At 35.4% G+C, this 13,089-nt stretch overlaps 1 protein-coding gene across 23 annotated transcripts in view; it reads left to right on the top strand.

Annotated features, from left to right (window-relative positions):
- ESRRG (estrogen related receptor gamma) overlaps positions 1 to 13,089 on the top strand; it is a 405,024-nt gene that overhangs the window by 341,511 nt on the left and 50,424 nt on the right. For all 23 annotated transcript variants that reach the window (XM_068675998.1, XM_068675996.1, XM_068676009.1 and 20 more), the window contains one exon: positions 10,817 to 10,927. In XM_068675998.1, coding sequence (XP_068532099.1) covers positions 10,817 to 10,927 — 111 coding nt within the window. The remainder of the gene's footprint in view (positions 1 to 10,816; positions 10,928 to 13,089) is intronic.

Here is a 13,089-nt window from a genome sequence, read left to right as displayed (position 1 = left end):
CATTTTTTTCAGTATTTTTATGTAAACACACAAATACCTATTTAAAAATGTAAAGCCATTCATTGAGTTGATGGAGTCCCTTCAACCGGATCTCCCAGTGATATCTTAAGTATTGTGAGTATTCTGGAAAATGTTGGGGCAAATGTTTATACACTCTGATATTTTGCATGCTAATGGAGAGTTCTGTGGATGGGATTCTTGGCCTCAGTAGAAGCCATTTATAAAATCACTTTCTGGCAAGGCCACTTTGAGTGGATCACTCTGGAATTCAAAATCAAATGAGTTTTACTCAAACATACGCTGGGGATTTAATGTTACAACATTTTGATTTTATGTACTAGTTTAGTCTGTGACTTGGAACGCTTCTCAGATATGTAAGAATGGATGGGCAGACACAAACATATTTCCAAAATGAGGAGCTATGCTAAAGCATCATTTTCTTAGAAATACCTTTACAACGCCCTTATTTCCCTCTGCTTTCAGAAACTTTGCAGCCAGTTTTTAAATTCTGAACTAACAATTGGTTTGCTGTATGTAGCCTCTGAGTAAAGATTTCACATTAATATGAAGGACATATCAATTAAATTCCTTAACGAGGGGGGGAGGCCAAAAATATTTTTTTTTATAAATTGTAGCATATCCCATATGCTAGAGGAAAATATTCTCTCCTAATATTCTGGCAGGACTTCCTGAAGCTGGTACTGTCCAGCCCAGAAATTATGGAATACTATGTGTAAAGAGTTTGTCTAATGAATTTATTTTTCTGTTGATTACTGAATACAATTTTGTGAGTAAATTATCTTTTTTTTTTTTATTTTATTTTCTTCTTTACATATTCTATCCTTATACTCAACACTAGGCACTCTACTACCCAACTTTTTTGAGGAAAAGAAAAATAAGTTCTTTAACCGCTTTTACCTCAGTCATTAAGCTGTACGCACTGGAATGTTTCTACCTGCTACCTCCAGAAACCATAATGTGTGCAGAGAACATATCTTCCTTTTTTTTTTCCACCTCTCAACATAATGCTTTAAACTACAAGGTCACACTGATACGAATCAATTTCACTGCATTGAAATATCACATTATTTTCTTTACATTACTATGGTATGTCCTGCTTTGATGCCTGTCTAGCTAATTAATTATTAAATTTTACCTTTGTTCGTGAACAGTGATCACTTTAACATACTGTAAATAGTGCTATGGGAAATAACAAACAAAATCTTTAGTTTATTCTTCAGCATGAAGTCTTGAGATTCCCTGTGATGCTGCACAGGAAGATGTGATATGGTAGGTCAGTACCTTGCAGTCTAAAAATATCAACCTAAATTTTCGTCTTTTTCCTACCTAAGTACCAGATGAAGATTTTCCCACTTGAAAGTAAACAACTGCTCAAAGGGAGGTCAGTCAGGTAGTAGAAACCACGGACTTCAAATTCCTCACAGTTGTGAAATACGGCTCTTTCCTGTGAACTTGTATGAGCCACTGCTGAACTTTACTCTTGTCGTAGGTAGAGTTTTATGAAACTAAGGTTTCGTATGTGGACAGGAAGTACAAAGTACAGAAAAGCAATGTCATTTGCTAAAGACACCTCTACTAGTAATACAAGATTTTCTATTATTTGGAAGGTAGAATTATACCGCAAGAGGTCACTAAGATCCAGCTGAAGCCCTGTTGTACAACTCCTATCTAATCCTGCAAAAAGTTTGCCAACAAAGTAACATAATGTAAAAGACAAAATGTTCATATTTTAGCTGCAAGAGTAAAGCCAGCCAAAAATGTAAGGACATTAATCACATTTTCCAAGCCTACTTTTCCATACAAAGTTGGTGCGTAGGTTTAAAAGTACCCGATGTCCTGTGCCTTTGTTCTAATTTTTAGCATCAGGCTGGCATGCACTCCTTGCATTACCCTAGATAGTCCAGTTTCTAGATACCACCTTCTGTATAGCTAAATTGATAAAGTGTGCTTAGAGTATAAACTGTGATAAAGTATAATGCTCCTAAAAATGCATTAGCCAACCAGAGACTGAGATGTGTGTAAACTTCTTGGGTTATTTTGCTGTTGTGCTAACTGGACTAGATGATGCTGTACCATCAAACAGTATGCAGAAGAAAGAGGGAATAAGTTCAGAATTCTGCCATACCATTCAGGAATGTTTGAAGGATGAACTGTAAAATGGAAAAGGTTCCACAAGTCATTATCCTATTATTTAAAAGATTTTATTTTTATTTTTAAAAAAGCAGGAAAGTATTGTATTTCACCAGGGAAAGTGTCATTCACAATTACTCAATACATAGATCTGTGAAGGTTTGCAGAGATAGCATTGTTATACTAAGAGAAAAGATGTTTCATCAAAATGTTTCCATCTATAGACTTAGAGAAGCCTGAAATTCTGTGAGAACACATATTTTTGCATTAATGACAATTTAAACTCAACTAGCAATGTAAATTCACCTTGACTGAAAAAATAAGTCTTATGTTGCCAGAAGAGTGTAGTGTGAAAACTAGATATTGGTTATCTTAGTCTTCTGTCTGTTCAGTGCAGACAAGACTGCTGCTTCTTGGGGAGGATGAGAAAGATTTTGTTCCAAAGGAAAAAAAAAAAAAGTGAGGCTAATAAAAGAAAAAAGAGAGAAACCCAAACAATTAAATAATGTGTTTGTTAGGGTAAAGAACTTCAGGATTTCAATTAGATGTGTGTCTCTTTTAAGCTCTAGTATGATGAGAGCAATCATTTAGTTTTCTGTTTCATTTCCAGCAAAATGAAATCACTTCCTCTAGACGGAAATCCTAACTCTAAGCAAGCTATTGCTCAGTCGCAGTAGGACCAGTATGATTTTATATAACTGTTGCAACTCACACTGTTAAGAACTTTTCAGTGACTTCTGGATCTCAGATTAGTTCCAGAATTCAACATCTTCCCAGTTACTAACTGAAATATTGGGAAACGGCACATTATTTTATCTGAAAAGGGTGTTGAGATCCTGATTCATGCTACCAGTACTTCACAGTCCGATTATTATAATGCATTTCATTTTGATCTTCCCATCTCTCTTGAGAGTCGCCAGCAAATGGTCCAGAACTTCAGTTAGACTTCTTTTCTATTAGAGTTGTCACTAGCATAGCTCTTGAATTCTTTATAAGCTTTGCTGGTGTGATCCAGAATGAAGGTCTGCTTTTGACCTTCAAGCATGGGTATGGCCTTGCTCAAACTTACTTTTTGACCTTTACGTCCCCTTGTCTTCCATGCCCTCTCCTTGGATCATCAGTAAAGCCACCTTTCCCTATCTGCTCTTGTCACCTTAAAGTAATGTTTGCAAGTGTATCGATGCAGTAATGACTTCACAGCCCAGCAAACCCTTCCTCATTAAACTGGTTGTAATTTGAGTTCAGAAACAAGATAGCATCTTGTGTAACTATATTTAAATAAATTAAGGTAAGAACTGTGATACCTAGTTAGTGATAGGTTGCCTTTATTTATTCTTATACCTTGTCCCAAGATGCCATATGTATAATCAAAGAAACAAGACGTATACTATTACATATAGTATGGTTATGACATGTAGATGCATTGACATAAAATTTAATGGTGGAATTAGCAACAGTATTTTCTCTGTTATTCATGAAGCTTTGGCAGTATTTTATATGTCTTCCTAGTTATAGTATATTTGTAATCCAGGTAATATGTAAAGAAGTATTATGTGATGGTAGCTTTCACATCAGAAACATCACGGCTTTCTATACTCAGTACTTCAATGTTTTTCTTCCATAGTTTACAAAAATGCACATTTTGCTGTTCTTACTTCAGAAAAATGAAGGAAATTGAATGAAAATTTTGTAGCCTGCATTTAGTGACCTAATTTCAGTCTTTAAAATCAGCATGAGCCTAGCATAATTCTAATGAAGTTCTGGTAGTATAAAACTCACAAAATAACAAATTTAGGCAGCAGGAACTGAATGCCTGGAGTGGATCTCTTCTAGAAAAGAAACAGATTTTTTTTATAAGTTTCTATGTGAAATGTAAAAGGTATCTTTCGGTAATATTTCAGAGGTAATAATGGGCATTGCATGTTTAGTGCAACAGAGTAGCTGTTCTGTTTTTCTTCTTTTTTTTTTTCTTCTTTCTGCACATTCTCCTCTTCTTGAACAGAAATAAAAGGTTCAAGGCTTGTCAGCATCAGTTTATAGATAGCTGTTTAAAAATAATGAGATATTGGGTATTGTAAGGCTCAGGGCTGTCTTACCAGACTCATTTATTTCCATTCACCTTTTGTCAGAATTGCAGACAGAAGACATTCAATTAAAACCTGTCACCTGTTGCGTGTGACCTAATTTGTATTTTTGAGTGTCACAGATTAGGATACTTCGCTTCCTATGGAACCATTAAAAAAATGTAAAGCAACCAAAGCATTCTTACACGTTTTATTTCACATTTTCCTCATGTGAATATTCTTCACTGAAGACCACTTGTGCTAAGAAATAATAGAATTTATTTACACAAAATCTCATTTGCATGGGAAAACGAAGTGGATTTTGTGCATGTTCTTTTATGTTTTAATGCAGAAATGACAGTGCACAAAAGTTCAGCATGTAGATGATTGGTTCATGCAAAGTTAATGTTCCTTTCAAGAGAGATTGAGTGCTGAGCTGTGTAAGTAACACATCTATCAGTTCTTTTGTCAAACAAATGAAACAAAACCAAAACACACAAAAAATAACAACAACAACAAAAATAAACCTCTGGGCTTTAACCAAAGAGATTTTTTTTTTTCAGTTCCTGTGGCAAAATCCATCCTCCTCATCTCATCATTGCAAGAAAAGAATGGATTTGCCAAAATGTTACTTACGTTTGGTTGCCTAGAAACATTTTTGTGTATTAAAAATGGACAAAATCTGAAATTAAACCTTTGAACACACTATTTTATGAATGGAATATTTTTCTTATTTGTTTTTTTCAACCTGGAAAAAATCACTGTATGTTGTCAGTTGAGCCAATACTTTTTTCTTTATTTTGGCTAATAGTTTGTTGCAAATCTTTGTCAGAGGAACAGATAAATTAAGCATCTTAAAGTCACAGAGCAAGGTAGATATTAAAGCAATAAACACTGGCTTGTCCTTCTGAGCATTATATGGGCAGGTTCCTAAACAAAATTATTTTATGGGCACTTCTTGCACAGCCAGTTTTATTCCATGCTAACAAATATTTTTTGATACCAACTGAATGTAAAGTAGGAGGATGATTTTCAGACTTCTGTTGCTACACTAAGTAATGTGTTTAATAGTGCAGATAGCTATCAGAAGGCAAGACACTAAAGCCTTCCCCTGCTAATTGTTAATTCAGCTGTAGATCAGGAAAGCTTTAATGTGAGCCATAGCTTTTATCTTCTTTGATGACTTAGGACTCTGTTTTCAAAATATTGCCTGCCTAATGGACACATATTTTACATGTCTCACTGACTTTTTACCTGCATACAGTATTATCTAAATACTTTGTAAACTGATTTCAAAAGCTCTCTGGCATCCTTATAATTCAGCACATAAAACAAATATGCAGATTTAGAAGAAAAGATAGCTCACATTACTCTTTTTCTTCATGCTGTGTTACTGACTGTATGTTTCCACTAGGCTGTGAAAATCCTTTGTGGTTTAAAGTGCAACTATTTCTTCCCCTGCAGATTTTTCAAACTTGAGGGTTGAAGCAGTAGCCTGACACTTCTTTAATCCCAAACTATAGAGATCACTGAATTGTCTAAAAAGTAGCTAGATGACCATGTGTTCTTTTGTCTGGATACATCTGTCTGTATTCATGGTAGAAAAATCAACAGTTTTTCCCTGTCTCTGTGAATATGCAAAACCCAGAGTTTATAATATTCACCCAAGTTTACGTAGCAAACTTATAAACAGGCACAGTGTGTTCAAGTTGAACTGGAACACCCTATCAAGATGTCCCAAAGGAGAACCACATCAGAACCTGCCATTAAAATTCCTTTTGCTGTTTCTAGTTTTGCTGTTAATATTTTTATTTATTCATTTATTTATTGGCCTCTCTTATTGATGTTCCTCTAAAGCTTGGCAAGATGCAGTTTTCCTGGAATCCATTCTTACTAATTGCACTACAAAATTGACAAATTTAAGGCAATGCTGGGAATCTTAAAGCATCTGTATAAAATGGGTCTTTACCCAGTTACGTATCATAGAAAACATGATGGGAATATATTCAGTACATATAGAGTGCTGTGTTAGAGGTGGAGCTTGCCAGAAAAGCATTGGCGTAGAACACATCTGCTTACTCTAACTCACTTATGATGTAGGGGTATGGAAAGGAAGCAGAATTTGAAACTTCCTTAGGTCAAAAGAGGCTTGGTACTTTCCACTACTTTCCACTGGTGTAGTGGAAAAAGAGAGATAGATTTTGACTTACTCAGATACTAGTTCATATTTAAGTGAAATAGATTTACTTTTTTCCAAGTGAAAAGCAATCGCAGATTACAGACAGTAAGTAGTTTCTTATTGGCAGTCCTGGTATTGATAGGTCTTGATCTGAACGTGTGGGCAAATGCTTTGCACGTCAGCCTGAGGATTTCCTGTGGGTGTAAGTGTTCAATGCAAAGGAGAAGAACATTTGTGGGACGAGTGGTCGAATGAGTGCTGGAGGCTCGCATCCATGGTAAGGAGGGGACAGAAAAGAGGAAGAAAGGCAAGTTATGAAGGAATAAATGGTATACTTTGGATGTGACTTGGATCTATGTGGAAAAATAGCAGACGGTTAAATATGATTATCATACGGAGGACCTGAATCACAAAACGAATGATATACTGGGACAAGGGCAATCTTTTTGATTATATAGCACTGGTCACAGTGGGGTACCTGTCACACACGACTGCTTCAGGGCCATGTGAGACAAGGACTACAGAAAAGGAATAATAATTTGCAACAGTGTTTGTGAAGGAGGAAGAGATGAAAAAAAAGGAGAAAATAGAGAGTTCAGGTTTGCCTATGTTTGTTTGGATTGAAAAACCTGGTGTGTAGCTCATTTTGTACATCAGCTCTAGTATTCAGTTATTTGTGTGGATGACTTTGAGGAAGCTTTCACTTCAGAGTGACTGGCCAGTATCACTTTGTTCTACATTGGTGAGCATTTGAGAGAAAGTCCTGGAAAGATTGTTTGAGGAACCAGGATGTGAACCTTTTTTGTAGAAGCTAGTATAATAACTATGAGACCATTTCTTTCCTTATGGTCAGATGAAGAAATTCTTATTTTGTTTTAGTAATTGTAATTACCTTCCTTAAAAAAAGATGTAGCAATTGCTCTGATGTACATAGTTTCCATCTCTCTATATATTACAGTTCTAGTTTAATCCTTATCCTCTGAGCTTTGTTAATCATGCCAAAATGCATTATTACGCATCATTATTGAGCAGAAGAGTTCGTGAGTTGTGCTTGTCCTAAGATGTAAAGTGAATGTGTTGAACTTGCCTGTTGAAATCACATTATAACTGGTAGCAGGCCTGTTATTTCTCTTGATACCAAAATAAGACTCCCTGTGGTCACCCATGTTTTTCTCATTTGGGCTTTTGTTTTTGTTTTTCTACTGAGGAATTTAAAAATTAAGCTCAGCGTTGAGGAATGTGAAGAGTCAACTTTCTTCTCTTCAGCGGAGCTTTGTTCAGTGATGCTAATGGATATTTTGACCCTTAACAACTGTAATGATAATACCTGCAGTGCAAGCCATTCCAGGATCTGACATTAGTTTATATGGGTGGGATGAGTATCTTTCTTTTCACTTTGCAGCTGGGGATACTGATAGAGCAAAATCAGAAGTCTACTTAACTTCTTTCACCCTGTACTATAGCTAGGTGCTACAATATCCTCTTTAGTAATCTGAGTAAAGAATGTGTGTTAAATGATAGCAGTTACCTCGGTGATCAAGATGTTAAAACCCTCCTCCCAAATGAAGATCTGTGTGGACAAAATTACCTTTCTTTCTTTCCTTTATTTTTCTATCAAAGAAGGCATCATCTGTTACCATCTTGAGAGCAGACAAATGCATATTTTTGTAATGAATTATATTATGCAGGCTATAGGAATTACAGGGGAAAATGTGTAGAAATTTATACCTACCCAGGAACCTCTGGGTTTCAGTTTGCTATCTTCCACTCTCTGATAAGTTTTTACCAAATACGAGGTTGGTATCCTTTATTAAGGAGTGTCTTGTATTGTGTTTACTCCTATAACAACACTTGGGAAGTAAAACACCAGTTAGGGTTTGTTAGATTATCAGAAATTGATGCTAAAATAGTTATTTTGTAATGGCATTAGGAGAGAGGCAATCTTAGAAGCTAAAATGATGGTAACCTCCTTATCAGTTTTAATGAAAGGGTTATAAGCCTGTAATTTATTTTCTGTTTGTATTGTGTTATCAGAAATCTTTTCACATTAGAATAGGAATTAGTTATGTTATATAATCATGTAATTTAAAAATGTTTAATACTGTTATTCCTGAATTATTTAGAATTGTAATATTTCTCTTAAAAAAAATAAAAGCTGTAAATACTGGTATGGATATGTATATAGGTGAGTGCATGTATCTACAAATAATTTTGCTATCGCAACATTTGTCTGTGTTTCCTTCCATTGAGTATGCAAATGGCTTGAATCTTGGAAAATGCAAAGGAGATTAAAAAAAAAAAGTTCATGTTGGTAGATTTATATTATTTTAATTTAAGGCTACAGTTCCATTACTTTTTTATTAAACATGCTTCTGTCTGATGCTATCCATCTTTTATCACTATGAAATCTGCTCCCAAACAGAAAGAAGGATGGCATCTGAATTATGCAGAAATCATTTTCTGTCTGCTTTTCTTCAAATGCTGGGCAGTCTTCTTTATAATCCCACCAATATCATGTGGCTCGTTCTAATCTTTTACCTATTTCTGAATATTTAATTGTCAAACTTTGGTCTTCTGCTATTTGTTTTTACAGCAGTGTGTTGTCCCAGGTGTCATTTTCTTTGCATATAGCTCAAGAAATACACTTCTTGAGTTTGGGGATTGAAATGTATACACTTCTACAGTAAACTGAATGAAATTTCGCTGTGAAATTTCACAGGTGATCAATATCCAATGACCTGGTGAGCAAAAAGTGTTGAACACTGTTACTGCATCCAGTGCACTGCTTTATGCTTACAGTCATTGGTTGGGACCTTAAGCCAAGTATCTTCTGTGTTTCTAACTTTTCCACATATTAACAGCCTCTCTAGGCAAATGAGAATACCATGTACAAAACCTTCACTCCAAGCAGAGGAGCATAAATTTAGATCTTTAAAGTCCATCATCCTCAGTTCAGTTATGGGGTACTCTGGTAGGTTAGTGTCATGCCAGCTCAGAGTGAGAGAGAGATCAAGAAAAGGAAAAAAGCAAGAGAGAGAAAACAAGAAGAATGAAAAACAAAACAAACAGTTGGCCTTGAATTCCTGGCTGTTTGGTAAAATGGATTTTTTCTACCAAACTCTTCATATTTCTACCAAATCCTCTTTGTTTTTTTTTTTTTTTTTTAGGATGAAAGAGAAGTGGCAGATGTTTCCTGGTAACTAGACTGTATACTGCCAGTGCAGCATGTAGATTCTGTGATGTCTTCTTTTTGTTGTGCACATAAACTGCAAAATTTTTGGTGGTAGCTTCTCTGCAGTCCAGAAGCCAGTTCTGGAGGTATTTCCTGCGAGGAAGAGAACAAAGAGATCAGAGTAGTATTGTAGGGCATAATAATGGCAATAGAAAAGATCGAGGGAAGAGAGCTAAATTGGAAGAGGAAAAGCAAAGTGAGAAAGTGAGCTGCACTTTATTCCATCACTTGCAGGGATCACTGATACGTAACGTGTCCTTGCATTCTTGTGTAGTTAAATCCATGTCATCAGGGACGAATGTTGTGCTTGGTGTTACTTGACCTATTGCCCTGCATATATGCTGAGTTTTTCAACTTCAGCATTGTGTTACTACTTGGTTATACTGACATTTTTCGTGGTAGTTGGGAAATCCATCTGGGTGACTCAGAAGGAAATACAAATACGTTGTTGTTTTGAAGGACCTACCATCCTTATTTTCCTTCCTTTTTTTCATTTTGTCTATGAGAGCAGCTACAGTTTGTTTCAGGAAAGTAAACTCCCTTATATCCGATCAAAACGGGTATCAGAATGCTTTCATTGAAGCAATGAACAATTTGGAAGATGAACACACATGTTAATTCATCATTGCTGACATCTAAATGAACACCTACACAATTTCTTTCAAACTCTCATGAACCACTTTGGGTCTTTAATCCGCATATACTTTCTTATATTACTAAGGTATTTACTTCGTGTTCTCTAGACATGGTAATTAAAAGTATTGCTTTTGACTACCTAGACTGTCTACAACACCAGTTGTTTCTAAAGTTCTAATTCTCTGTTTCTGTACTTATAATGTTTGCTTGTATATCCATGGTGTTTATTACAGCTTCGAACTTCTGTTTCTGCTAAAGAAGACTTAAGATCAAACTCTTTCAAATGGAAACTAAACTCATTAGCTGTGTTTAATAATATGTAAAAATTAACAAATGGTTTGAAACGGATAGGAAATTATGTTGTATACTTGGTCTTGCATGTGTGAAAATCTAAACAGCTTGCAAATACGTGTAGTGTTGTTTTCCCTTGCTTCTAAAATTACTCTTTTGAAATAAATACATATTTTAAATAAATCTTGGAAGGCAGGAGATGGAAGATTAAGGGCATCCTCATAATATATTTAATGGCATGTTTGCTTATTTTTCCCAATGCAGGTGTCCGCCTAGACAGAGTACGTGGAGGTCGCCAGAAGTACAAGCGCAGAATAGATGCAGAGAATAGCCCATACCTGAACCCTCAGCTAGTTCAGCCAGCAAAAAAGCCATGTGAGTACACCAGATATTTGAAGTTTCTCTTTCAATACTAAGTATTGACTCCTAGTCCTGTTTGCTAAGCTCCTTCTGACTGGTACAAGATTTTGGGCAGAATATATTGCCATAACCCTATACCCATTTACCTGTTAACATATTTTGATTTAAATATGCTCATCCTTTCTCAACTGGAGTTGAACAAAGAATATTTTTACAGGTGGAAGTGTATAAAAGCATGGTTTATGCAGTGCAAATTTTACATTTACGGGTTATCTTTATTTTCAGTGGTACATAAAACGGTTCATACTGTGATCATTAGTTCATTGAAGCTTCTAGTTTCAGATTTCACAAGAAAGTGATTTTTGTGGTTTTCACTAACTAAATGAGTTTGACTGCTCAACCTCCCAATGAAAATACATTAAGGGCCTCATTAATTTATACCTATAGATTAATACACTACCTAGCGTTAGATTAAAACAGCAATATGCCACACTAATAACAAGCATAGATTGGTAGTTAGGACACTGGTACCCTTATAAGCATGATGGGTTTTTTGTTTTGTTTTGTTTTAATGATGTCCTTGATTGTATCTTGCCAGGCTGAAATTAAAAGAGAGAGAGATCTGATCATCTCATTGCCAAAATACAAGTTCCATCCTCTTTGCGATTAGCTAAAAATAGTTAGGGGTTTTGCTTTGCAGCTTATATAAACTCAAGCAGTGACTGTACTAATTCCATGAAGTAAATTTAATAGCATTATAGCTGTAGTGCAAGAGGCTAGTGTATTGCCCTGCAAAGGCATACACTCTTTATCAAATGCTGTAAACCTTTTCAAATTCAAATCAGAATTCACACATTCAGTTGCTTCTGTCATGAAGGTTAATTTGCTCTTAAAACAGAGAAATAAAACAGAGAAATAAGGAGAGGAAATTCCTTCTCTTGCATTTTCTTCTGTACCTGTGCCTCTGACAGAAAAAGACAACACATATTTGTAGGTTCTTGAAAATACCTGGCTGTATGGAAAGTGAAATTGTTTCAGTTTGTGTTCCCCAGTAGGGGACAGTGCTGTGTACAATACGTTTGAGCATATGGGGATCTGGAGAGCAAATAAACAGTCTTTGAACTGTAAGTGAAAGGGCATTTTAGCTGTGTCAAAGAAAAAACAGCCAGTTTTACATAAAATTAAGGCTTAAGTGAACATATGGCATAGTTTCCTTTTGCCTTTCCAAAAAACATTATGCTGATTATATTCCTTCAATTGTCCAATCTGGCATCTTCTACTCAGCCTACATAAGCTGTCCCACCGTTCTGTAAATACAATCTAGGGCTGCACTAAGCAGATTTTGCACATTATAATAAAAACTTTCTGATAATACAATAAAATTTAATAAACTCTAATGCTTAATTTCATTAGAGGTTTAGTTTTCCTGGGTGCACAGATTGTCAGTTTTTCATTTACTTGATATTGTCATTGAGTAGAAATGATGATAGCCTAGCATACCAAAAAGCCAAGACCAAAAAGGGGAAAAAAACAACAACAACAAAAAAACAACAAACCAAGCCCTTTGATATGAACGAGGTTAACACTGTTGTACTCAAATACAAGAATCTCCGTGTAAACCCAAGATTACTGCAAAGTAGCAAAGTAATACATTATGGTACCTTTAAGATGATAACTATACCAATTTCTGTAAGCTCCGTTTGTCAGAGATAAACCAACCTCCTTATAAATCATTACTCATTATCTAAATGCCTCCTTTCATTTTCCTCAGCTTGTCTAATTACAAACATTTTTGTAACAAACATTTATAAAACTTAATTTTCAGATCCTGTCAGATAAGTGTCAGGACTTGAAACAGTTGAATCGGTTTTGTGTGGAACTAGCCTGGGAGGTTTTCTGGACCCTGACTGATAGTTTGTGCATAACAAAGGCACAGGAATGAAAATTGGGTTCTATTGATTCTAATTAGGGAAACATTAAATAAGATTTACCTAGAAACAGTGCTCATGGCTATTCAATTTCCTGAGTGATGGGGCTTTCTGAGTACATTCAGAATTTTTCTATGCCATATTCTAGCACATGCTTCATACGTGCATACATATAGAATACATGCAGGCATGCTAAGCTACATACATGTATATGTAGCTCTTCTCCCTCTAGTGAAAGAATGGGTGTTT

The sequence above is a fragment of the Anas acuta genome, chromosome 3 (genome assembly GCF_963932015.1).
Source record: "Anas acuta chromosome 3, bAnaAcu1.1, whole genome shotgun sequence".
Lineage (NCBI taxonomy): Eukaryota > Metazoa > Chordata > Aves > Anseriformes > Anatidae > Anas > Anas acuta.
The sequence above is the reverse complement of the archived record's forward strand: the minus strand, read 5'-3'. Positions and strand labels throughout refer to the sequence as shown.